The sequence below is a fragment of the Sminthopsis crassicaudata genome, chromosome 2, assembly GCF_048593235.1.
Source record: "Sminthopsis crassicaudata isolate SCR6 chromosome 2, ASM4859323v1, whole genome shotgun sequence".
NCBI classification, from domain to species: Eukaryota; Metazoa; Chordata; class Mammalia; order Dasyuromorphia; family Dasyuridae; genus Sminthopsis; species Sminthopsis crassicaudata.
This window is the reverse complement of record NC_133618.1, coordinates 504,372,711-504,398,605: the sequence shown is the minus strand read 5'-3', so window position 1 is coordinate 504,398,605 and position 25,895 is coordinate 504,372,711. Positions and strand designations below refer to the sequence as shown.

General features: G+C 36.9%; 1 protein-coding gene across 3 annotated transcripts in view; it reads left to right on the top strand.

Moving 5' to 3' along the window:
- CCDC180 (coiled-coil domain containing 180) overlaps positions 1 to 25,895 on the top strand; it is a 121,678-nt gene that overhangs the window by 48,758 nt on the left and 47,025 nt on the right. For all 3 annotated transcript variants that reach the window (XR_012486898.1, XM_074294022.1, XM_074294023.1), the window contains exons 15-22: positions 4,725 to 4,840; positions 12,018 to 12,144; positions 16,289 to 16,328; positions 16,436 to 16,803; positions 20,736 to 20,965; positions 21,610 to 21,785; positions 23,633 to 23,813; positions 25,048 to 25,194. Coding sequence is in view for 2 of the 3 variants with exons in the window: in XM_074294022.1 (XP_074150123.1) it covers positions 4,725 to 4,840; positions 12,018 to 12,144; positions 16,289 to 16,328; positions 16,436 to 16,803; positions 20,736 to 20,965; positions 21,610 to 21,785; positions 23,633 to 23,813; positions 25,048 to 25,194 (1,385 nt within the window). In the remaining variant the exon portion in view is untranslated. The remainder of the gene's footprint in view (positions 1 to 4,724; positions 4,841 to 12,017; positions 12,145 to 16,288; positions 16,329 to 16,435; positions 16,804 to 20,735; positions 20,966 to 21,609; positions 21,786 to 23,632; positions 23,814 to 25,047; positions 25,195 to 25,895) is intronic.

The window sequence follows — 25,895 nt, the reverse complement described above, 5'->3', positions numbered from 1 at the left end:
GATGATTTTCTGAAGTCTATTTGCTAATATCTTATTTAAGATTTTAGCATCAATATTCATTAAGGAAATTGGTCTATAGTTTTCTTTCTCAGTTTTCGATCTACCTGGTTTAGGTATCAGTACCATGTCTGTGTCATAGAAGGAATTTGGTAGGACTCCTTCAATCCCTATTTTTTCAAATAGTTTACATAGCATTGGAGTTAGTTGTTCTTTAAATGTTTGGTAGAATTCACCTGTAAATCCATCTGGTCCTGGGGACTTTTTCTTAGGAAGTTGGTTAATAGCTTGGTCTATTTCTTTTTCTGAGATGGGACTATTTAAACTACTTACTTCTTCCTCTGTTAATCTGGGCAAGCTATATTTTTGAAGGTATTCTTCCATTTCATTTAAGTTATCGAATTTATCGGCATAAAGTTGAGCAAAGTAGCTCCTAACTATTGTTCTAATTTCCTCTTCATTAGTGGTGAGTTCACCCTTTTCATTTTCAAGACTATCAATTTGCTTTTTCTCTTTCCTTTTTTTAATCAGGTTTACTAAGGGTTTGTCTATTTTGTTGGTTTTTTCATAAAACCAACTCTTAGTTTTATTAATTAATTCAATAGTTTTTTTACTTTCAATTTTATTAATCTCACCTTTTATTTTTTGAATTTCAAGTTTTGTGTTTGTCTGGGGGTTTTTAATTTGTTCCTTTTCTAGCAATTTTAGTTGTAAACCCAATTCGTTGGCCCTCTCTTTCTCTATTTTATGCAGGTAGGCCTGTAGAGATATAAAACTTCCCCTAATTACTGCTTTGGCTGTATCCCACACATTTTGGTATGATGTCTCATTATTGTCATTTTCTTGGGTGAAGTTATTAATTATGTCTATGATTTGCTGTTTTACCCAATCATTCTTTAGTATAAGATTATTTAGTTTCCAATTATTTTTTGGTCTATTTTCCCCTGGCTTTTTATTAAATGTTATTTTGATTGCATTATGGTCTGAAAAGGATGCATTTACTATTTCTGCCTTACTGCATTTGATTTTGAGGTTTTTATGCCCTAGTATATGATCAATTTTTGTATAGGTTCCATGAACTGCTGAGAAGAAAGTATATTCCTTTCTGTCTCCATTTAGCTTTCGCCAAAGATCTATCATATCAAACTTTTCTAGTATTCTATTTACCTCTTTGACTTCTTTCTTAATTATTTTGTGGTTTGATTTATCTAATTCTGAGAGTGCAAGGTTGAGATCTCCCGCTATTATAGTTTTGCTATCTATTTCCTCTTGCAGCTCTCTTAATTTCTCTTTTAAGAATTTAGATGCTGCACCACTTGGTGCATACATGTTTAATATTGATACTGCTTCACTATTGATGCTTCCCTTTAGCAGGATATAATGCCCTTCCTTATCTCTTTTAATTAGATCAATTTTTGTTTTTGCTTGATCTGAGATGAGGATGGCTACTCCTGCTTTTTTGGTTTTGCCTGAAGCATAATAGATTCTGCTCCACCCTTTTACTTTTAGTTTGAATGTCTCATCCTGTTTCAGGTGTGTTTCCTGTAAACAACATATAGTAGGATTCTGACTTTTAATCCAGTCTGCTAACTGCTTCCTCTTTATGAGGCAGTTTGCCCCATTCACATTTATGGTTAGAAGGACTAATTCTATATTGCTTGCCATCCTATTAACCCCTGCTTATGCTTTTCCCCTTTCCTTCCCTTTTACCCTCCTATCCAGTATTAAACTGGTAAACACCACTTGCTTTTCACAGCCCTCCCTTTTTAGGATCCCTCCCCCACCTTAAAGATCCTCCCCTTATTTTACCCCTTTTCCTCGAAATTACTGTATTCCCTTCCCCTTAGCTTACTCCTTCCCTTTCACTTTTCAATGAAGTGGAAGAAGTTTCACCATAAATCGAATATGTCTATTGATACACGCTATGTTCATCTCCCTCCTTTCTTTCTCTCAGATATAATAGGTTGCCTTTGCCTCTTCATGAGATGTAGTACCACCACTTTGTACTTTTTTATGATATAATCTCCTTTCCACCTCTATTTTCTAAGACAAATTGTACATATGTTCTTTACATATTTTTTTGACAGAAGTATAGTTCTCAAGATTTCTTTTTACCTTTTTTAGAAGTCTCTTGAGTTCTGTATTTGAAGATCAAACCTCTTATGTAGGTCTGGTTTTTTCATCAAAAATAGATGGAATTCATTTATTTCGTTAAATGTCCATCTTCTTCCCTGGAAAACGATGCTCATTCTTGCTGGGTAAGTTATTCTTGGCTGCATACCAAGTTCCTTAGCCTTTCGGAATATCATGTTCCAGGCCCTGCGTTCTTTTAATGTGGACGCTGCTAGATCCTGTGTTATCCTTATTGTGGATCCTCCATATCTGAATTGTTTTTTTCTAGCAGCTTCCAATATCTTTTCCTTTGTCTGATGGTTCTTGAACTTGGCCACTATATTTCTTGGCGTTTTGATTTTAGGGTCCCTTTCAGTAGGTGATCGATGAATTTTCTCAATGTCTATTTTACCCTCTGTTTCCAAAACGTCTGGGCAGTTCTCTTTGATAATTTCCTCGAAAATGGTGTCCAAGCTCTTTTTTTCCTCCCATTTTTCAGGGAGTCCGATTATTCTCAAATTGTCTCTCCTGGATCTGTTTTCCAGGTCTGTTGTCTTTCTGGTAAGGTACTTGACAGTCTTTTCAATTGTCTCATTTCTCTGGTTTTGCTTGACTCCCTCTTGGTTTCTCCTTGAGTCATTCATTTCTACTTGTTCCAGTCTAATTTTCAATGATGTATTTTCTTCACTCACTTTTTTTATATCTCTTTGTAATTGTCCAATTGAGTTTTTATCTTCTATGGAATTTTTTTCCATTTTATCCATTTTATTTTTTAGAGAGCTGATTTCTTTTTCCAGCTCACTAATCCTGTTTTCCTTGGAGTTGTTTACCTTTTCCAGCTCACTAATCTTGTTTCTCAATGATTTGATTTCTTTATCCATTCTGTCTTTGAATGCATGGGATGACTTCTCCAGGCTCTCTTGCCAAGCTTCCCTTTCCTTTTCCCATTTCTCCTCCAGCTCTCTTGTGAGAGCCTTTTTGATTTCCTCTATGAGGTTCTTTTGTATTGAGGAGCAGCTTATATCCCTCCCAGGGGATACATCTGGGGACATTCTGTTCCTAGTCTCCTCAGCATTTGAAGTCTGCTCCCTCTCCACACAAAAGCTGTCAATGGTTAGAGCCCTTTTGAATTTTTTATTCATTTTGTCAGAATCAAAGAAAACAAACTGACAAGAGAAGCAATTGGTCTGTTTTGCGGGGGATAGGGCTGGATGGTATTAATGGGCTTCCTCTACAGACTGGGGGTAGGGCAGCAGAGAGCCACTAACAGAACAGCAATGACTGTACTGAGTCTGCCCTCTGAGGCTCCGAGAACGCACCGAGTCAGTCCAGGTGGGGGCTGGAGGCGGCCGGGCCCGAGAGACGCTGGCTTTCTGGGGTTTTAATCTTCACCTCCGGTGTTTACACCCTCTCTGCTGCTCCTGGCTTGCTGCCAAGACGGAGCATCCACACTAGGGCAAAAGCCCTTTCGCAGAAACTGCAGAGATCACACCCCTCCCCCTCCGGTCTGAGCTGTGTGAGCTGCCTGTCTTGCTCTGGCTGTCTGCCCTCAGTCTGCGCCCAGTCTGATTGACCCTCCCCCGAACAAACACAGACCTTTTCTGGCGACTTTCAAGGATGTCTTCTCTTGGTGATAATTTGTGGATTTCTTTCTGGGTCAAGCATTAAGTCAGAGGCTTGTCATGAAGTAAGTTCTGAGAGAAAGCGAGGAGCTCAAGCAGCTGTCTGCCTCCACGCCGCCATCTTAGCCGGAAGTCTTGGCTACCATTTTTAAAAGATAAGAGGGTAGTGAGGGAGAAAAATTTGGAACTTAAAATTTTGTAAAAATGAATACTAAAAATTTTCCATAATGTAATTCAGGGGAAAATAAAATACTATTAAAGTATGTCATGCTTGCTTTTTTTTTTTTTTTTTTTTTTTTTTGAGAGCCAGCTATCAAACATTAACCAGCATAACCCTGGAAATATTCAATAAGAACCATGAGAAAGTGATTCCAAGCCTATTTTGTTCTTTAGATCTTCCCCAGACTTCCATGCAAATGAAGATGTGGAGACATGATGGCAAAGTTTAGATCTTAAAAAGTGACTGGATTATTTTTTTTCTTAAAATGGAGTTTCTGGGAAGAACTCACCAGCGGGAGAAGAGAATCCTGGGGAGGAAAGAAAAGGAAGTTCGTGCATTGTGGCAAAGTCAAAAGATTGTTGTGGTAAAAATATTGGATTTGAAGTATATAAATGAAGGAGTTGAAAAAGGTGACCTCTAAGATCTCTCCCACTTCTAATTCTATGATTTTCTGTTAGGGGCAAAAAACAAGTAACTGTTTTTGTGCTGTGTTCTGGGTCCAAAATAGCATTGTCTGCCTGAATAATTTTAAATTTCTTTGAGAAGTTACTTTTAAAATATAATAACTGACCTTGAATGTAGATTATCAGTGATGCTTGTAGAATTGAATGAATGAATAAATGAATGTGTGTGTGTTCCCTCTGACAATTTCAGGCTTCCCCATCATTTCCTCTCCTCCTCTCTCCTAGTCCCAATTGACAAAGATGATTTGACTTTGCATTCCAAAAGACATGTGCTGATTTTTTTTTTTTTTTTTAAATATGTCTTCTTAGTTAAAGGAAGCCTGCCTAGATATTGTTCTGGATCAAATGAGACAACAAAACAGTGAGGATGGTTTGAAGCGTCACCTGGACAAAGCTTACTTCCTGCTTTTTAACATTAAAAAAAAGTAAGTAAGAATTATATGCTACAAACAAGGACAAAATCTGAGGTGGCAGAAAAAGTGAAGGATATTGGGATTTTGATCCCAGTTTATAGCTAGAACCTGTGCCTAGGCCAATGTGGGAAGTTTGATTATTCTAATAAATGTTAACTTTGCAGGGAGAACCCTTGTGCCTGACAACTAACTATGCAATATTGCATTTCCATACAAGAATTTGTGGGAAAGAAAAAAAAAAAAAAAAAGACTTCACATGGAGAGAAACTCTTTTTGGAGCCATATACATTTTTAACCCTGATTAATGAGTTTGCAAATACTTAAAATTGACCACAAGTGGGACTGGTCAGGAAAATAAAGATTTAAAAACACCTGTTTTACTTAGTCAACATCACCACTTTTACATAAGGAAGTTGGTACTTTTTTTTTTTTAATGCAGGAAATATTTATTTTACATTCTTACAAGACTGAGTGGCTAGGTTAGTAGACACTTTGAAACTCCAAAGACAGCATTTTATTTCTAATAAATCTCAGAGGTTTCTCAAGGTGTAAGGAGGAAGTTTATTCGATTCTCCTGAGAAGCAGGCAGTTATTCTCACCATATGGAGAGGTGGAAGTGAGGGCTCTGAGCACAGACAAAGGGGCACTATATAATTTCCCTGACGAAATATTGACCCTCCCTACTGGCTCATTCTTGTTGACTGAGAATGTGACTTTACATTCTAAGCGTGAAAACTACCGGGAATGGGGAAGCAACCATAGATTCAAATTTAAACAAAGACATTCCTTTTATCGACCCTGAGATAAGAGAGATAAGGGTTGAGTTAGTCTGCTTCACACCCTCCCAGAGCTGCCCCTTCTGTAATGCTGGAAAAACTGAGGCAAAATAGAAATTAGAGAGTTTTAATATTTTATTTGAAAGGGAGAGATTGTGCTGGGACCAAGTGGATCCATGGTTTGATCCTGGGACTGAATGAGACTCTATCTCCAAGAATTCAGTAGCCAATGTGAGTTCTCAGTGACATATATGCATGTGGCTCCAAGCAGGAGCGGAGTCAGAGCACTGAGAAAACGAGAACGGACTTTCAGTCTGGTTCTGACAGGGTAGGGGGAGGCACCAGACATTCTGATAAGTTGGGATCAAGAAGAACAATGACAGAATGGGGGGAGTTTGATAAGTAGGGAGGGTCTGGGGTCATGATGTCTAAGGTAAAAGGATTTTCTCCTCATCTGGATCCAGATGATTAGGAGGAAGGGTGGTGTTGCAGGATTGAACAAAACAATTAGGAATTGAGGCAGAACAATTCTGGGAAACCAAGGCAGGACAATTAGGGAAACTGAGTCAGGACAATAAAAGGGAACTGTGGCACAAAACCCCTTCCCATATCCTAGAACTATTTGCCAATGAGGAAAAGCAGGGGAAAATAGGAACCTGATCCCATATCTTAGTTAATTTATAATTTGTCTTCTAAAGGAATATCAAATTTTCCATTCATCCTTGTGGATTTTACTTTTTAAAATTAGTTTCATTGCTCAAATTTCATTTTCATAACTGTGAAACTCAAATTCCAATCCATTTCTCACAATTCCTCCCCCCGTTTTTTTTCCTTTAATAATTTGGTTTCCACATCTTTTTCTTAACCTTTGGCTAATATTTTTTTTACTGTTAACCCCTACACAGATCTCCTGACACAGGATGGATTAATCCCTGAATTCTTGGCTAATGCTTCTGACAGGATTATAAAAGGAGTGAAATTTCTTCCTATTGTAACATGTTTCTTCCTTTATGCCAATAACCTTTCTAGAGTCATTCTGTTTTCCCATGTCATTCTGCTAGTGGCATCTAACTACACACTGCCTTTCTGGTAAAACTTACCCAATAATATTTACCCACCAGAGTAGGAATGACTAACTAGATTTCTAGGCTTGAGTTCACCAGTTACTATCCTTGGCGTTCTTCTTCGAATGCAAAGGTAAAAGGAATAGCCAATTGGTTCAATGCCATGACGTAATATGATTTTGTAGCCCCCTGATTTTGGGGGTGAGGGTGGGGCTTCTGCTCTGACTATAAGTCGGTGATTCTAGATTTTCTGCCTCAGGAAACTCCCACATCAAATCTGTCAGTTTCTGACTACTCCTTAGTTAGATAACTTCTGGCCTCAGGAAACTCCAGCAGATCAAACTCCTGAGACACTGATAATCTGGTCAATCAGAATCAAATTCTTTCCAACCTATGAACCATAGAATTAGCATATCAATGCTAGAAAGCTGGATAAATGTGTTCTCCTTGCTTCTGTTTCTTAGCTGAATTCCCTTAGAATTTAAGCTCGCTTTTGTAATGGCATTCCAATTGCTTTCAATAAACTTTGTCCCTTGACTAGCAGATGGGTTCAAGCCTGCAAATTCACCGCACCAGTCTGGTATCCCAAACTTTTGGGTTCCTCCCTTCCCAGTCTTAACACCCAGGTACCCATTCAATTCCCAGGCAAAGCAGGTTTGACAGTGCTGCCTCCACAATCCCATTCAGGGTTTGCTTAGGGTATGCTCATCCCTGAGGAATTGCCAGAGCTACCCTCAGTAACGTCACAGAATCTTTCACTCTGCCATGAGAGGCAAACTGATTGAGCTCCAGAGCTAAGGAGCTAGTATATCTTGATTTATTCCTTCATAGAAGGAAAAGGTAGAACAAAGCAATGCAATTCTCCCCAGAAATGTTATTTTGGGAACAGAAGGAATTCACTCTCCTGTTTTTCCAAACCCAAAGGGAATGGTACTATCTGGACATGGGGCAACCCATAATGATGTAATATAGCTTCTAGGAGAAAGAGCAATAATTTTAAGGTCCCCTGACCTTAGGGGGCTTCTGTCTAACAATCTGTCAGTTATTCTAAAGTCCTCTGGCTTTGGAATCTCTGACCCGAGGTCCCCTCTCTCCCCCCAACCTAAGAATACTATTGTTCTAATAAACATTATTGTATATTGATCAGTGATAATCAAATTCCAGAGACCACTCCTTGGTTCTCTATAACATAAAGAACTAGATAAATGTATCTCCTTGCTTCTGTCTGTTTCTTTGCTAAATTCACTTGGAATTTAGATTGCTTCAACTGGTGTTACAATTACAATAAACTTTGCTCCTTGACTAGGAAATAGGTTCAAGCTTGCAAATTTTTTTTTTAGACACCTGGCAACACCTGTGAGACCAGTCTTTTGGGGTCCCTTCCCAACCTCAACAGTAGCACATTGAAATTGCTTTTTTGTTCAGACTCTTTACAGAGTACTTTACCAATTCTACCCAGTCCTTAGTGTCTATTGCTTGTTTTAAGTCCTTGACTGGATTCCAGATCTTCCTAAGAGATCTATAACCATTACATCAATTCCCAACTTAGTTTTTGATCTGCATTTTCTAAATGTCCTGGCCTTTGTAGCAAACCAAATATTATTCCAAATTGGACAATCAGTTCCATAAAATCTTCTTTCTCTATTAGGACACATACTTTTTGTACTTTCTTGTCTATGGCTAGTCAAGCCTCTATAATTCTGTAATTTAATGAGCATCAAACTGAATGAATCTTTCTCGGTAATATTAATCCAAATCTTAACCTGATGTCTCCATTCTAAGTCCCCAATACTACTGCATACTGTATGCATCTATAGCATTAATACTATATAATCTCCCCCCTTCACAAGATTGATGAACTCCCTACAGGGAATCCACTCAGAGACTGGATAGTTTAGAGTCCATTCACCAACCAGTTCCAGTTCATTCTCAAACCAATGGAACCCAAAGTCCTTTGGGGAATGGGGCAGTGATCTCATCTTCTGAAACTACTTTCTGGTAAGAATGGGCATTGAGTTGTATGTGTGAGAGAGAGAAGGGGGAGGGAGAGAGGGAAAAGAGAGAGAACAAAGAGTAGAACCCTCATAATTGGAAGGTGTGCTTATTTTTTCCCTGACAGTACTCTGTGACAACTGGCAAGCCCCTTAATTTCCCTGAGAACCAGTGTCAGTTCTCAAATGGAAAGATTTGCACATGTATTACTTCATAGAACTGTCATGGGCCTCAAATGAGATAATGGATAGAAATCTTCCCCTTTTTAATAAATATCTTTTTCTCCCTTACATATTAAAAACAATTTTTAAACTTTTTTTAAGGTTTGAGTCCAAAATTCTACCCCTCTTTTCTCTTCCTCCTCCTCCTGAGATGGTAAGCAATATGATATGTTATATATGTGCTATCATATAAAACATTTTCATATTGGCCATTTTGTACAAGAAGAGGAATCAAAGAAAAAAAAAGTAGTAATATAAGTCCTTTTTATGGAAGTAGATGGGACATTTCATCAAGAATCCTTTGCGATTGTCTTTGATCATTGTTGTGCTGAGAATAGCTAAATCACTCATGGTTCTTCATCAAACAATATTGCTGTTACTATATATAATGTTTTTCTGGTTCTGTTCACTTTACTTTGCATCAGTTTATGCAAGAGTTTTCAAATTTTTCTAAAATCAATCTGATGCCATGGCTAGTCAATTTTACCATTATAATACCTCTTACATACACTTTGTTCTCTTCTCTGGCATTTTTGCTTTCTTGGTACAGAGATTCATCACCTCACATCTAGATTATTTCTATAGCTTGTTGGTTGGTCTTCCTGCCACAAACCTCTCTCTACTCAAGTCCGTTCTCCTCAATTGTCAAAGTGATTATCCTAAAACACATGTGACCATGTCATTTTGCTGTTCAGTAAACTCCAGTGGCTCCCTATCACCTCCAGGATCAAATATAAAATAATCTGTTAGGCATTGAGTCCTCAATAATCATGTCAAATTGCCAAAAAATATTTTATAGAGCTAGGAAAAAAATAACAAAATTTACCTGGAAGACCAAAAGGTCAAGAATATCAAAGGAGTTAATGAAAAAAATATACAAAGGATGGTGGCCTAATAGTAACAGACATAAAACTATATTATAAAGCACAGTCATCAAAACCATTTGGAACTAGTTAAGAAGTAGAGTAGTGGAACAGTGGAATAGGTTAGATACCACAACACAACAATCAATGACTATAGTAATCTAGTATTTAATAAACACCCCAAGCTCTGGTTTCTTGGATAAGAACTCACTATTTCACAAAAATTGCTAGGAAAACTGGAAAATATGTCAGAAATTCAGCATAGACCTAAATCTTACACCCCGTACAAAAGTAGTCAAAATGGGTACATGATTTAGGCATAAAAGGTGATACCATAAGCAAATTAGGAGAGCAAGGGATAATTTACTTATCAGCTCTTTGGAGAAGAGAGGAATTTCTGATCAAAGAAGGACTAGAGAACATTATAGAATGCAAAATGGACAACTTTGATTACATTAAATTTAAAAGATTTTGCACAAACAAAACCAACACAAACAAGATTAAAAAGGAAGTACAAAGCTGGGGAAAATTTTTTATAGTCAGAATTTCTAATAATGATCTCATTTCTAAAATATATAAAGAACTATGTCAAATTTATAAGAATACAAGTCATTATCCAATTAATAGTCAAAGGATATAGACAATTTTCAGATGATAAAATGAAAGCTGTCTATATTCATATGAAAAAATGTTCTAAATTACTATTGATTAGAGAAATGCAAATTAAAACAATTCTGAGGTACCATTCACACTTCTCAGTTTGGCTAAATGAAAAGATAATGACAAGTGTAGGAAGGGATGTGGGAAAACTGGAACACTAATGCATTGTTGTTGGAGTTGTGAACTAAATCAATATTCTGGAGAGCAATTTGGAACTATGCCCAAAGGGCTATCAAATTGTGCATACCCTTTGACCCAGCAGTGTCATTACTGGGTTTGTAGTCCAAGTAAATCATGAAGTAGGGAAAAGGACCCACATGTGCAAAAATGTTTGTAGCAGCCCTTTTTGTGGTAGCAAAGAATTGGAAAATGAGTAGATGCCCATCAATTGGGGAATGACTGAACAAGCTGTGGTACATGGATGTAATGGAATATTATTGTTTTATGAAAAATGATGAACAAGGTGGTTTTAGAAAAGTCTGGAAAGATTTACATGAACTGATACTGAGCAAAACAAGCAGGGATACATTGTACACAGTAACAGCAAGAATGTGAGGTGATCAACTTAGTTCTTCTCAGTGGTTCAATGATCCAATGTAATTCCAATAGCCTTTGGATAGAAAATGCTTTCTGCATCCACCAAGAGAACTATAGAAAATGAAAGTAAATCAACACATGTTGGCTTTTTTTTTCTGATTTTTTTTTTCCCTTTTGTTCTGATTTTTCTTTCCCAACAAGATTCATAAAGAAATGTGTATTTAAAAAGTTAATAAACACATATGGCCAGAAAAAGATAATAATTTTTTTTTTTTTTTGTAAAGAGTCCATCATCACCTGGTCCCTCCTTACTTTCTAGTTTTCTTTTTCTTATACCTTCTACTCATTCACATATTCTGGATTCAGTAACAGGGGCCACCTTGCTATTCATTGCACAGAGCACACCATCTCCCCATTTTAGATTTTTTTTTCACTAATTATCCATCAAACCTAAGCAATGCTCTTCTTCTTTCTTTTTGCCTATTGACTTCCTTGGCTTTAAGACTCAGCTAAAATCTCATAGGAAGCTTTTCCCAATCTCCCTTAATTCTAGTGCTTTCTTTTGAGAATATCTCCAATATCACACACACAAAAACACAATTTTATACACAGATGCTTGTATATTGTCTTCTAGATTAGAATGGAAGGTTTTTCAGATCAGGGGCTACCTTTTAACTTTGTTTGCATGACCAGATTTTATCATAATTCTTGCTTAATCAATGTTTACTGACTGACTTCCTAATCCAGAATTGTCTACTTTATCTTGCTGTCTCTCCTGGTATAGTTGATCAAATATCATAACAAATTCTTAAGTAATCTTGAGTTTTGAATATGATTTATGGGAAAATGAGAGATTTATCCTCATCAATTATTTTCAAGCATATTAAGACACTCTTATCACCCAAACCTGGAAGATTTCAAGATATATCAAATAGTTCTAAGTACAACACAACATTTGATTTCCCTGGGTTTATGTATGTCAGTATTAGCTTCCTCCATTTTGTATAAATGTTTTCTTCTCCATTATGTATAAATGCTCCTTAAATAATTTACATGTTTGTTTGTTTTTTTAATAGATATGAAAATTTTCACAATGACCTTGTAAATGAAGTAAATGGCCTTCCATTTTCTATACTGAAAGTGTTGCAGGACTACAGCATTTCTGTCAGTCGATATTTTTATGTTAGAGAAATCTATGATCAGGTAGGAAATAAATCGTATGTTGGGCATGAACATGCATATGTAAATATATATTCATATTGTGTAAATATTTATATGTAAAATATATGTAAAAAGTTTGTTTGCAAAGAAGCAAAAATGAAGCCACACCTTTTTTGGTTAGGTTAAGTTTCAAACATATTCACTTTGTAGATAAAAATGAATACTAGTCATCAAAAATTTTCTGTTCCAAGTCTCAGGTCCTTCTTACTTTATTTTCTGATGGCTGTCTTAGAACCCAAGCATGGGCTGACCTCTTCTAAACATGGCTAGGACCCCTAGTTACACTGTCCCACAAATGATCTTGTTCCTGTGGTTCAGTGGCTAAAAACTACATCTGTTCTCTTTGCCCCAGAATTGAAACCTGGGACTCTCCCATCAGTGCTCCTTAGCTACTGCGTGCTAATTCCTTCTCCATGTGGCCATACCCAGAATATGTCTGGTCAGCACAATTGTGCTTGGCTTTGTCCCTCAACACTGAAAGGTCCTTAATCTTTTCCTACTCATTCTTCAACCACCATCAGCAAGATGAAAATTTCTAAGACTAAAGCTGCCCCTAGAGTTTCTTTGTTGATTTTGCAGAGTTGGTCTGAAGCTGTTTTCACTTCACTTAGGCTGAACTTCCCCCCTTGGAAGTTGAGCCTTTCTTGAGTTCCTCTTAAATTGTCCTAGGGGGACAACTGTTTTAACCCATATTTGTTTCTCCTGCTGTGAGGCAATGTTCTCTCTTTGTGGCTAAAATTTGGAGAGTCCAAAGTTTTCTACCATCTTCCCATAATCCTCTACCAAATATTTACTTTATTATTATTATTATAATTTTTTTTTTTTTCTGAGGCAACTAGGATTAAGTGACTAGCACAGGGTCACACAGCTAGGAAGTGTTAAGTGTCTGAGACCAAATTTGAACTCAGGTCCTCCTGACTTCAGGGCTGATGCTCTATCCACTGTGCCGCCTAGCTGCCCCAAATTTTTACTTTTTTAAAGAAAATTTAAGAAGTCAACTTAGAATTCTAGTTTAGACTTTTCTGAAAATATAACAATACCATATAATTTTTGATGTATGTAGCTGTACTTTAAATAGAAAATCATTAGAAAACAGAAACAAACAAAAAGATGTTCCTGGTTTTCTGAGATAAGTTCATACAGGCCATTCTACTTGGTGCTGGTAATAGCTTTATGTTATTATATACTATATATAAATATTGTATTTATATTAAAATATAACAAGAAGAGCTTGGGCAAATTAATCACTTTGTTTCAAGTTGCATTTTCTAAAAATTTCCAACATGTCTCCAAAAGCACAAGTGGAATATTATTGAATTTAGACATGGAACATTGCTTAGTGCCAGCTATATGCAGAAGACATGTGTAAGCAGGCATGCTAATCTAATCTTGATGTATGTAAAGAAAAATTTAGATTTCCTATTTTCTGGAAATTATGCAAATCTTAAAGCAAAAAAATCAACCTTTGAGTCAATGGAGCAAAATCAACATTGAGAAGAGATTCCTCTTGCTTAAGATTAAATCATATAGGAAGAATAAAAGGTCAAGAATTTCAAGGGAACTAATAAAAAAAAAATCAAATGAAGGTGGTCTAGCTGTACCAGACCTAAAACTATATTATAAAGCAGTGGTCACCAAAACCATTTGGTATTGGCTAAGAAATAGGCTAGTTGATCAGTTGAATAGGTTAGGTTCACAGAACAAAATAGTCACTAATTATAGCAATCTAGTGTTTGACAAACCCAAAGACCCCAGGTTTTGGGATAAGAATTCATTATTTGACAAAAACTGCTGGGAAATTGGAAATTAGTATGGCAGAAACTAGGCATTGACCCACACTTAACATCATATACCAAGATGAGATCAAAATAGATTCATGATCTAGGCATAAAGAATGAGATAATCAATTAGAGAACTTGGGTAGTTTACCTCACAGACTCGTGGAAGAGGAAGGAATTTGTGACCAAAGAAGAACTAGAGATCATTATTGATCACAAAATAGAAAATTTCAATTATATTAAGTTAAAAAGCTTTTGTACAAACAAAACTAATGCAAACAGGATTAGAAGGTAAGCAATAAACTGGGAAAATATTTTTACAGCTAAATGTTCTGATAAAGGCCTCATCTCTTAAATATATATAGAGAATTGACTCTAATTTATAAGAAATCAAGCCATTCTCCAGATGATAAATGGTCAAAGGATGTGAACAGACAATTCTCAGATGAAGAAATTGAAACTATTTCTAGTCATATGAAAAGGTGCTCCAAATCACTATTGATCAGAGAAATGCAAATTAAGACAACTCTGAGATACCATTACATACTTCTCAGATTGGCTAGAATAACAGGGAAAGATAATTCAGAATGTTGGAGGGGAAGTGGGAAAACTAAGACACTGATACATTGTTGGTGGAGATGTGAATGGATCCAACCATTCTGGAGAGCGATTTGGAACTATGCCCAAAAAGTTATCAAACTGTGCATACCCATTGACCCAGCAGTGTTACTACTGGGTGTATATCCCAAAGAGATCTTAAAGAAGGGAAAGGGACCTGTATGTGCAAGAATATTTGTGGCAGCCCTCTTTGTAGTGGCCAGAAATGGAAATTAAATGGATGCCCATCAATTGGAGAATGGCTGAATAAATTGTGGTATATGAATATTATAGAATACTATTGTTCTGTAAGAAATGACCAACAGGATGATTTCAGAAAGGCCTGGAGAGACTTACATGCTTCTTTTGATGCTGAGTGAAATGAGCAGGACCAGGAGATCATTATTTCAACAACAATACTATATGATGATCAATTCTGATGGACGTGGCTCTCTTCAACAATGAGATGAACCAAATCAGTTCCAATAGAGCAGTAATGAATTGAACCAGCTACACCCAGCGAAAGAACTCTGGGAGATGACTATTAACCGCTACATAGAATTCCCAATCCCTCTGTTTTTGTCCACCTGCATTTTGGATTTCCTTCACAGGCTAATTGTACACAATTTCAAAGTCCGATTCTTTTTGTACAGCAAAACAACTGTTTGGACATGTATACATATATTGTATTTAATTTATACTTTAACATATTTAACATGTATTGGTCAACCTGCCATCTGGGGGGAGGGAAGGAGGGGAAAAATTAGAATAAAAGGTTTGACAATTGTTAATATTGTAAAATTACCCATGCATATATCTATTAAATTAAAAAAAAAAAAGAAGAAGAAGAAGAAGAAGAAAGAAGAAGAAGAAAGAAGAAGAAGAAGAAGAAGAAGAAGAAGAAGAAGAAGAAGAAGAAAGAAGAAGAAGAAAGAAGAAGAAGAAGAAGAAGAAGAAGAAGAAGAAAGAAGAAGAAGAAGAAGAAGAAGAAGAAGAAGAAGAAGAAGAAGAAGAAGAAGAAGAAGAAGAAGAAGAAGAAGAAGAAGAAGGAGGAGGAGGAGGAGGAGGAGGAGGAGGAGGAGGAGGAGGAGGAGGAGGAGGAGGAGGAGGAGGAGGAAGGGACCTGTATGTGCAAAAATGTTTGTGGCAGCCCTCTTTGTAGTGGCCAGAAACTGGAAATTGAATGGATGCCCATCAATTGGAGAATAGCTAGGTAAATTGTGGCATATGAATGTTATGGAATATTATTGTTCTATAAGAAATAACCAGCAGGATGAATACAGAGAGGCTTGGAGAGACTTACATGAACTGATGCTAAGTGAAATGGGAAGGATCAGGAGATCATTATATACTTCAACAACAATATTGTATGGACATGGCTCTCTTCAGCAAGGAGAGGATCCAAATCAGTTCCAATTGATCAGTAATGAACAGAACCAGCTACACCCAGAGAAAGAATACCGGGAAATGAGTATTCTGTTACTGTTTGCTTGTATTTTTGTTTTTCCTTCTCAGGTTATTTTTACCTTCTTTCTAAATCTTTATCTAAATCTAAATATTTATCATATACTTTAACTTATTTAACATGTATTGGTCTATCTGCCATGTAGGGAGGGGGTGGGGGAAGGAGGAGAAAAGTTGAAACAGAAGTTTTTGCAAGAGTTAATGATGAAAAATTACCCATGCATATGTTTTGTATATAAAAAGCTATTAAAAAAAGATTAAATCATATACTTGTTCTTTTGTTTCAGAACATAGATGGAGAGGTGATAATAAAGTTTAGAGACCCAGGTAACAACTTTGCAATGTAAAGTTTAACCCATGTTATTCTTTGGTTTGGAGCTCAGTTCATGTTTATCATTATTTCTACCCATGTGTTTTATATTTTGGAACAACAGAGGAGGTTCTAGAGGAGAGTCCCTCTCATCTAAAAGATATCATTAAAAAAATCTTCAAGCTTGACATGGAAAGCAAGATAACTCCTCCTGAGAGTGAAGAGATAACATACATGAGCAAAAGTAAAAGCAATGCCAGCTTGCCTGCAGAAGAGGCAATAGCAATCCAAGAGCACTCAGCTTCAGAAATGGAGGAGGATGCAAAGAGCTTGAAAGAAAGCATCATACCCGAAAGTGTGGAGACACAGATCTCCAGAGATCTTTTCCAGGAAAGTGGAATGCTGGAGACCCCAGAAGAAAGCTCTGTAATCTTAGAAGAATGGACAGACAATCAGATGCAGGAACGCCTGGAAGCCCTGTCCTCCTTTGAGGTGAGTTAGTCTACTTTCATTTTCCTAGGCTGTCTGCCAAGCCTGGAACCCTCTCCTTTTTCTACTCTAAGGACCTGCCTGGTTTCCTTTAAGACTCAACTAAAACCTCATCTTTTACTGAAGATCTTCCCTCTATTCATTATCTCCTATTATCCTGTATATAGTTGTCTAGAATATATTTGTTTCCATGTTGTCTCCCTCATTAGATTGAGGGCAGAGACAGTATTTTGCCTCTTTTTTGTATCCCCAGTGATTAGCACAGTTCCTGGCATAATAAATACATAATAAATGTTGATTGATTACTTAAGGGCTCATGAAAATTATACAAAGTTTAGTCCAGTAAAAAACACAAAGCAATAACTAAAAAAAGGTATTTTATCGATATCTTTTATTTTTATGTTTCCTTCATTTCCAGTTATGTTCCTCTTCTTGCCCCTCTCAAAAGGGCTGTACCTCAACAATATTATAAACAAGTGTATGGGAGGGATGAAGGGGGAGGAGAGGAGTATTTTTTTTATTAAGTTTTATTTATATTTCATTACATTTTAAGTTCTCAATTGTCTCCATCCCTCTCCACCCCATATTAGAAAAGGCCATCACTAATACAAATATATATTTGTATGTATGCATACACACATATATACATATGTATATATGTACACATATGTATGTAAATCCCCAATATGCATACTTCTATTTATCAGTTCTTTCTGTGGAGATTAATAGCATCTTCCTTCTAGGTTCTTTGTAATTAATTTGAGCAACTTAGTCATTCACAGTTATTCTTTAAACAATGTGGCTGTTACTGTATACAACACTTTTTTGGATATGTTCATTTTACTCTTCATTATTTCATGCAAGTCTTTCCATATTTTTAAAAAACCAACCAGCTTATCATTTCTTATAGCACAAGATTTTTATTTTCATATTTATCTTTGATCTCCTTGGAATATCTGCCTAGCAGTCTCATCTCCAACGCCTATCTGGAAAAAAAAGGTAGTATCCAAGACCACCAAGGCTATTTTATCTCAGGCTATCCTCACCACATCTCAACTATCTTGGTCTTTGAGTCTAAGGCTGCTCGGAACAAAAGTCACTTCCCTGATCACTTTCAAAGGAGACTACTCTTAGCTCATGCTCACCAGCTTAATGCTATCCCACCAAAACCTCTGCATCAAAGACTGAATAATTAGTAAACCTCCTTATTATAGAAAGGATAAACAAATCAGAAAAGTTATGCATATTAGAATATACCAAAAAGTATGCATAAGAATAAATAAAATCCTTATCTGTGAATGAGCAAAGGTCTCATTTTGAGCGAGGAGAGAGAAGAATATCACTGAGGTTAAGTCTGCTCTCAACAGTCTCTCAAGCTCTAAGTGTTGGAAGTGAATAGACATGATGGGACACTAACTTCTTTTACATGTCTTTAAGGTTTCTGGTATTCCAGTCTATTATTCAAAAGTCCCAATCTTTCTTTCTAAAGGTCTTCTCTTGAAATGTGTGTCCAATAAAAATGAAGGGAGTTTTGTTTACAGTCATACAGTCATGGCTCAGCTTTCTCTCAGCCCTTCTGTAGTCACATTCCCTTATACAAACAAAGTACAGCATCTTCTGGGCACCACCTGCCAAGAGGACAGAGACATCACAATAGCATAATGTGGAATCTGGAAGTGCTGTCCAATTTCTAATTTTTTAGATTATGTTTCCTTAAAAGTTAAAGACATTTTGTCCTGACAAATTTTGCTATGATTTTGTCTACTTCCAAAGTATTTCCAGTCAGTATTTCTTTAATCCTATAACTATAATTTAGGAAACATTTTCATTTTTATCACAGCAAAGTAGCCCAGCCACAATATCATTGATGTGTTTGCTTTATTTTGATATTTTTATCACATTTTATTTTTCCAACCTCTCTTTCACTTCATAGAAATCTACTTTGTAATAAACTCAAACCATTCGCCAACAAAAAGAAGGAAATCTATTTCATCATCTTTTCTTTGGCAGCAATAAAGAATAGATAGGTGGTGGTGGTAGACAACTGAATAGAGAGTTCAAATCTGGCCTCAGATACTAGCTGTATGGCCCTGAGCTTTCCTTAAATTCTTCACATGTAAAATGAGAATAGGGGCATCTAGGTGGCACAGTGGATAGAGCACCAGCCCTGAAGTCAGGAGGACCTGAGTTAAATCTGGCATCAGACACAACACTTCTAGCTGTGTGACCCTGGGCAAGTCACTTAATCCCAATTGCCTCAATAAGGGAAAAAAAAAAAAAAAAAGATGAGGATAATAATAGCATCCACCTCCTAGGATTGTTATAAGAATCAAATGAGATAAATATGAAGAACTAGCATGGTGCCTGGCACTTGATAAGTGCTTTATAAATGTTAATTATCCTTGTGATTAATGAATGCAATTAATCTGAGTCAGGCTACTATTTTGTGCTGTGATAATTTGCAGTATTATGGCCATTATATATATTGTTTTTCTTGTGCCTTCTTTGCATCATTTCACATAAATGTCCTCAAGTTTCTGTGAATTCCTCAATTCATTGTTTCTTATAACAAAGTAGTATCTTCAAATGCCATCATTTGTACAACCATTACCCCATAAACATGCACCCATTTTGTTTCCATTTTTTTTTTCTAATCATAAAAAAAGTGTTCCTATGAGTAATTTGTTGTCTATGAAGCTCTTCTTTCTAATTTTGATCTGCTTGGAGCAAATGCCCAGTAGAAGGACCACTGCATCAAAAGATATGAATAATTTAATGATTTTCTGGCATAATTCCAAATTGCTTCCCCAAATAGTTAAACCCATCATGGAGTCTACCTTTCTATAGTCCTTTCAACCTTCATCATATTGTTTTTTTATTATCTTTGTTGCAATAAATTGACTCAACAAAACTCTATAATCATAATGTTGCAAATAATATTTCTCAAATTGGCTTTCATTTTTTTAATAATTGATAAGATGATAAGGAAATTGAGGAAAATTTATTCAAGATCCTAAAGCATATTGACTGAAAAGTTTAGACATTCCCCCCACATACATACACTCACACAAAAGACAAAATGAAAAATAAGTTAAACTGCAGATTCAACTCCTCTAAGCATGGGCGCCAATAGCTAGGCAGTAATACAATGGGAGTGGCTTGATCAAATTCACATAGCTTCTTAGTTGCAAAATGGAGTCTAGAATCTAGCACTCCTGACTTCCTTTAGTATCCTTTCTACAATGCTTTTCCTATTATACCTCACTGATTCCTTTATAGAACTCCTTTGAAAAGGTTGACAAGTGATTTGTCTAAAGTCACACAGTCCAATATGTTTCATGGGTACAACTTAAACCCAGGTCTTCCAGGACAGTTCTCTATCTCCCAGCCATGATCATCTCTCTTTGTCGTGCATCATAGATACTTAATAAACGCTTGCTGGATTGCCTCACATTGGATTGTTCATTTGGTGTTTCTCTTCTCGTCAGTCCCCCATCTTTAGCTAAAGAAATAAAAGTTGTTTTTATAATGCTGCTAACTGCATAAAGTAGAATCTGAGCATAAATATTAGAAGGCATGATTCTTGGGTGATTTACCCTTGCATCCATTTACTACTGAGGCAAGCTGAATAAAACACATAATTCACATCAGAGGTTTGTCAGAGCCATAGACACTTGATGGCCAGTGATTAGTAGGAGGAGCGTGGGTGATATGAAGCTAGAGAAACCTCACCTGAAATATAGGGGAGGAAAAGGACACTTTTACCGCTTCCTGTTATTTGCTAACTAGATATTGAGCTCAGTTGTCTCCAATTACTGAAAGAATTCTCTAAATTTTGTGCTTTGGGGAGGGGAAGCCCCAGTCACCCTACCCTAGGTTGTAGCTTTGCTACAAGGTTCATGCTTCTATTTGCTAAAACCGTCTTACCTGCCTAGCTTCAACCTAGGATTATATCACAAGAAGAGAGTACAATGGAAAGCTCTGATGATGTATTGGAGTCCTTCGTAACTTCGAGTGGAAACAACTATTTGGTTTTTTCACTTCGTGAGGAAACTGAAAGTAAATTGCTCGATACTACATCAACAGAAGACATTCCTCAGGATACTGCTGAATGCCTGAAACATGTGCTTTTACCACCCCAACTGTTTTCAGAATTAAAAAAAAGGTAGGAATATCCTTCCATCAGTATTTTGGACTGGGATTTGTTAGAGGGCAAAACTTTAATATGTTGAAAATTTAGAAATGATGCATCTGAAAAAATGAGAAAAGGGGATGATATTCTGAGCTAGGAGAGAGATGATTCAGATGGTTAAAAAACAAACAACACAGCAGTCTCACCAGAAATTATTTGTAGTCATTGGTTTCAAGCCATAGGAAGCCCAACTTCTAGCCATGACCTTTCCTGGGAGAAAAATAGCTTTTTTCAAAGCTCCTAATGTATGTGAAAAGTTAGTGAGCATGATTTCTTCTTCTTTGAATTATTTTGTATATATTCTTTGTTTTCTCAGTAGAATGTCAGCTTGTTGAAGGCAGAGGATATTCTCCTTTTTCTTTTTGTGCATCTTTCAGTGCCTTGCATGTAGTAGGCTCTTAATACTAGGCTCCTTGAATTGAGGAATGTGGAAGGGTTCTGCTGAAGAATATTGCAACAGAATGTATGGTTTTTAAAAGTAGTTATCAAGTACATTCGGTTCCTTTTATGCGATTTTATATGTTTTTTATGTTTCCTAAATTGACATTTCTAAAAATAAAAGTTCAGATCATGTGGGGAATATCTTCTAAAATAGATTCTTTTTCTTTCAATTCCAGAATCCGCCTTGAGTTTTTTGAAAGCCTTGAGAAGTGGTTTAGTCAGACCTTGGCCAAATCCAAGATGATCATGACTGCAAAGACTGATGAGCTGGATTCAGAACTGGAGCTGCGTCTCCACATACACAAACCAAGAGCCAAACAAATAAAGACAGAAATCCACAATGTCAGAGCAGGTAGAATCTCACTTTCCCCTTAATTCTTTCCAAAGAGGCAAGACCACATGATAATAGATAAATTTGGAGTCAGAGGACCCATAGGCTAATCTTAGCTCTGCCACTGGTTGATTACCTGTGTGACTACAGGCAGATTACTTCCTCTCTCTACACCTCAGCTATAGAGTGAAATGCTTAGATGAGAGGATCTCTAGGATTCCTTTGAGCTCTAGATTTATGAAAAAAATCACACTATGAAATGTGCCTGTGTCAAATTTTTCTTGAAATTATGATTATACTTTGTTAATTAATTACATCAGTCTGCCTAACACCTGTAATCTATTTAGCACCTTTTAGCAAACTGTAGAAAGTAGCTGTCAAATTTCCACCCGCCCACCCCAAAAGGTGATTTTTTTGTGCCCTTTCTTTTACAATGTTAAGAAATTAAAGTCTTTTAAGTGAGAGCCTTGATCAATGTGTGAATGCAGCTTTCACACTTCCCCCAGTTCTGCAGAGATTGCACACCTATAGTTTCTTCTGGACTCAAAGCTATAGGATCATTTTGCTATTGTTTCATTAGAGGATAAGAAATGCAGGGATGGATTAAAATGTTCCCTGAGGAAGGGTTTGCCAACTCCAATGAGATGCCAGATCCATCAAAGTATTGTATGTACCTAAAATGATATTTACTTTGTGCAATCATGTCTGACTCTGTGACCCCCATGTGGAGTTTTTCTTGGCAAAGATGTTAGGTAGATGGCCATTTCCTTCTCCAACTCATTTTACAAGCGAGGAAACTGAAGCAAAGAGTGTTAAATGACTTGCCCAGAGTATCATTATTTGAAGCCACATTTGAACTCAGAAAGATGTGACTTCCTGACTCTAAGCCCAGTACTCTATCCACTCTACCACCTCTGTTATCACTTTATGACTTCCAAAAGACTAGTGAATCAGGGAGGTAGAATCTCTTTAGTGGAGAGTTGCAGCTCTTGCAGGAGGTTGACTTCAGAACTTATTTGAATCACAGAATTCCACAGCTTGATAGGGCTTCAGACAGATTTAATCATTTAAGTAAATAATTAACAAATAATAATAATAATATTATTATTAAATCAATACAATCAATTAATTGCTATCTAGAAGGCCTTGTGCTAGACACTGGATATCCAAGAATGAATGAGGATAATGTCTTGCTACTTTAGGGTTACTGTTAGAAAAGTGTTTTGAAATTTTAAAGCTCAATAGAGGTAGTACATTTTTTTTAAAGTACAGTGTACATTATTCACTTCTTATTTCTTTGAGAAATTGGCTCTTTGTCCCACCCTGATTCTTCAGGTTGAGGGAAGAGAGAAGGAGACTATCTTTTCCAGGGATGTTACAGCTCCAGTTAGTCCATGGAGCAATGGTGTAGTACACTGGTGAGTTCTGTCTGGTTCTACAGGTATTCATCTGGCTATACTTTTAAGTCCTTGAATAAAAAGATTACATTCAGATCATAGGAACACAGAGATCTAGGGACAGATGGATCTGGTCCAATCCTTCTATTTTATAGTTGAGGACATTAAGCCCATGGATGCTAAGTGATTACCCAATTTATAAACATCCGAGGCAGATTTGAGTACACATCCTCTTGACTCCAGAGTCCATGTTCTTTCCTCTTATACTGAATAACATTTCTCAGTATGGGTCATCATCTCTTTGACTCTGAACATTCCCTACTAATTCTTTGGCTACTCCCAGCTGGTGAGAGCAGTGCATAACTGCCATCATGAATCACTATTTGGAAATCTGTGTGTTTCCCCAGTCTATTTGGGAAGGAATTACCAAGAGAGGTTGCAGGCTCACAAATGGCCCTCCTTCCTTTGCAGCGGAGCTATTGTTTCACCAAGAACGGCTGGACCGTCACTGTACCAGCATCTTGGAAATGCTAAGGAGAGAGAGAATCATGTTCTACAAATTCCATGAAGAACAAAACACCAAGAATAAAAACTTCCGGAATTGGATGCTTAGCATAGAGCAAGCCTTCCTCAACACCACCACCAGTCGGAAGTAAGGGGGCCAACCCTCTGAAGTAGGGACAGAATCACTGGTTTTAAATTCCAGGGGGAGAGTAGAACTAGGCTTTTACTATCCAGGAATTATTCGATCCTTTTCCTTTGTTTTAATGTAAAGACCAAGATCTCTTTTTAAAACTGATACTCTTTCCCAAAATCCTCCTGTTGATAAGGTTTAGATTTAGGGAACCAAAATGAGATTCGGGTTTCTGGTGGTCAGGGGAGTTAAATGAGAAGGTCTAGTGGCAGGTTCAGGGAACCAAATGGAGAAGTTTGGCTCCTCTGCAATCTTTTGGGATTTTGCACAAGGGTAGGGAGTTTTGGGGACTCTCTTCTGGCAGCATAGAGATTCTCTGTAAAAGAATTTACAGACCGGAAAACCTAGATTGATAAAAAGAGGTTTATTATGGGGATTGGAAGTAAGGCTAGAAATCCTGACAGAGAGGCATAAAGTCTGGTTAGGGAAAAAGGTGAGGATAAAGAGAGGATGGCACTGGAAAGAATATTCCAGAGGACAGAGGCCCTTGGCATCCCAAGCATGGCATAGCATGGTATGTCTGGAATCTCTCCAAGAGAGGGTTTTAGTTTGGCTCTTTTATAATGGAAGCTTTGGCTACAAGCGGAAGGGGGTTCATGGGTGGAGTCCCAGGTTGGCTCCTCACTGAGTTTCAGCTTGAGCTGGAATTTGAATTGAATTCAATGAGTTTCAGGATTGAGCTGACCCCACCCCAGATAACAAAGAGGAAACTGTCCTTGGGGCGGGGTCTCTCACTGAGGCCTAGTTGAAGGAGATTTTCTCCTTTAAGGATTTTTAGAGTTTAGGTGTCCCCTCTTCACTGTGACACATCCTTGAGATGACTATATCAGCATGTTTCAATACTTTTTTTCTAGCTATTCTCACTACTTTATTGGTGTACCTGTACCACACCTGTATAAAAAAGCATTTTGAGAAACTTTTAAAAAGTACCATGCTAAATTTTGATATTGTATTCAAATCACCTAGGAATTGAGATTGTCCAGCTACTGATAACATTTGAATTGGTTTTGCCAAAGTGAGTTTTGTGAAAGTGGAATTAGTAGCAATAAACTGGTGGACTAAGGGAACAGAAATATCTGAGTGCATGAAATTTTCATGCTTGTACTTTGGAGCCATTATTTTGGGATCATGATCTCACAAAATACCAGAAATTTTCATTCTTTTAAAATGGATTTTCTTTCTTTTGTCACAGTCTGACTCTGTTCAGCTCCAATTTGAACAGAGAGCTGCTTTCTTATGTAGATGTTATACAGCTATCCCTTCGTGGTTTCCGACATTACCTAGAAGAGAATATGGAGAAACTCCGACTTGCAAATATGGATTTTCTTAAAAAATGCAGGTAAAATTGATGTGGATTTGTTCTCAATGATCTCTCTTTTTTAAAAAAAATAGTTTTCTTTCTCCCTCTTTTCTCTCTCCCCATTCTTTACATATATGTAAACTTTATAAACACATGTATAAACTTTATATATACATAACATATATATATGAATAAGCATTAGTTTCTCTTCCTATAGATAAGAGGAAGGTGTAAGCAGTCAATAATAACCAGTTATTAAGAGCCTATTTGTGCCAGGCACTGTGCTAAGCCCTGGGAACACAAAGGTAAAATCCCTATTCTCAAAGAGATTCCACTCCAGTGGTACAGATAAAGTGCAAACAGTTGAGTTAGAGAATAGACTGGAAATAATCAACAGAGGCAGGTTGCTAGAATTAAGGGAGCCTCCTCCTCCCTCTGTCCCAGAAAAGAAGATTCTAAAATCAGAGACTTAAAGGAAGCCAAGAAAACCAGGAGCGGAGATGAGGAGGAAAAACACTCCAAGCTTGGGGGAAAGACAGCCAGAGAAAATACCCTGAGCTGAAAGGTGGAATAACAAGTAAATGGATAGCCTTCAGAGCCAGAAAAATATAGCTACTGGCTATGTGACTCTGGTCACATCATTAAGTCTCTAAGACAAGGGTCTGCAAACTACAGCCTATGTACCAAATCCTTCCCAATGCCTATGTTCATAGAGCCAGCAAACTAAGTCCAATCCTGGA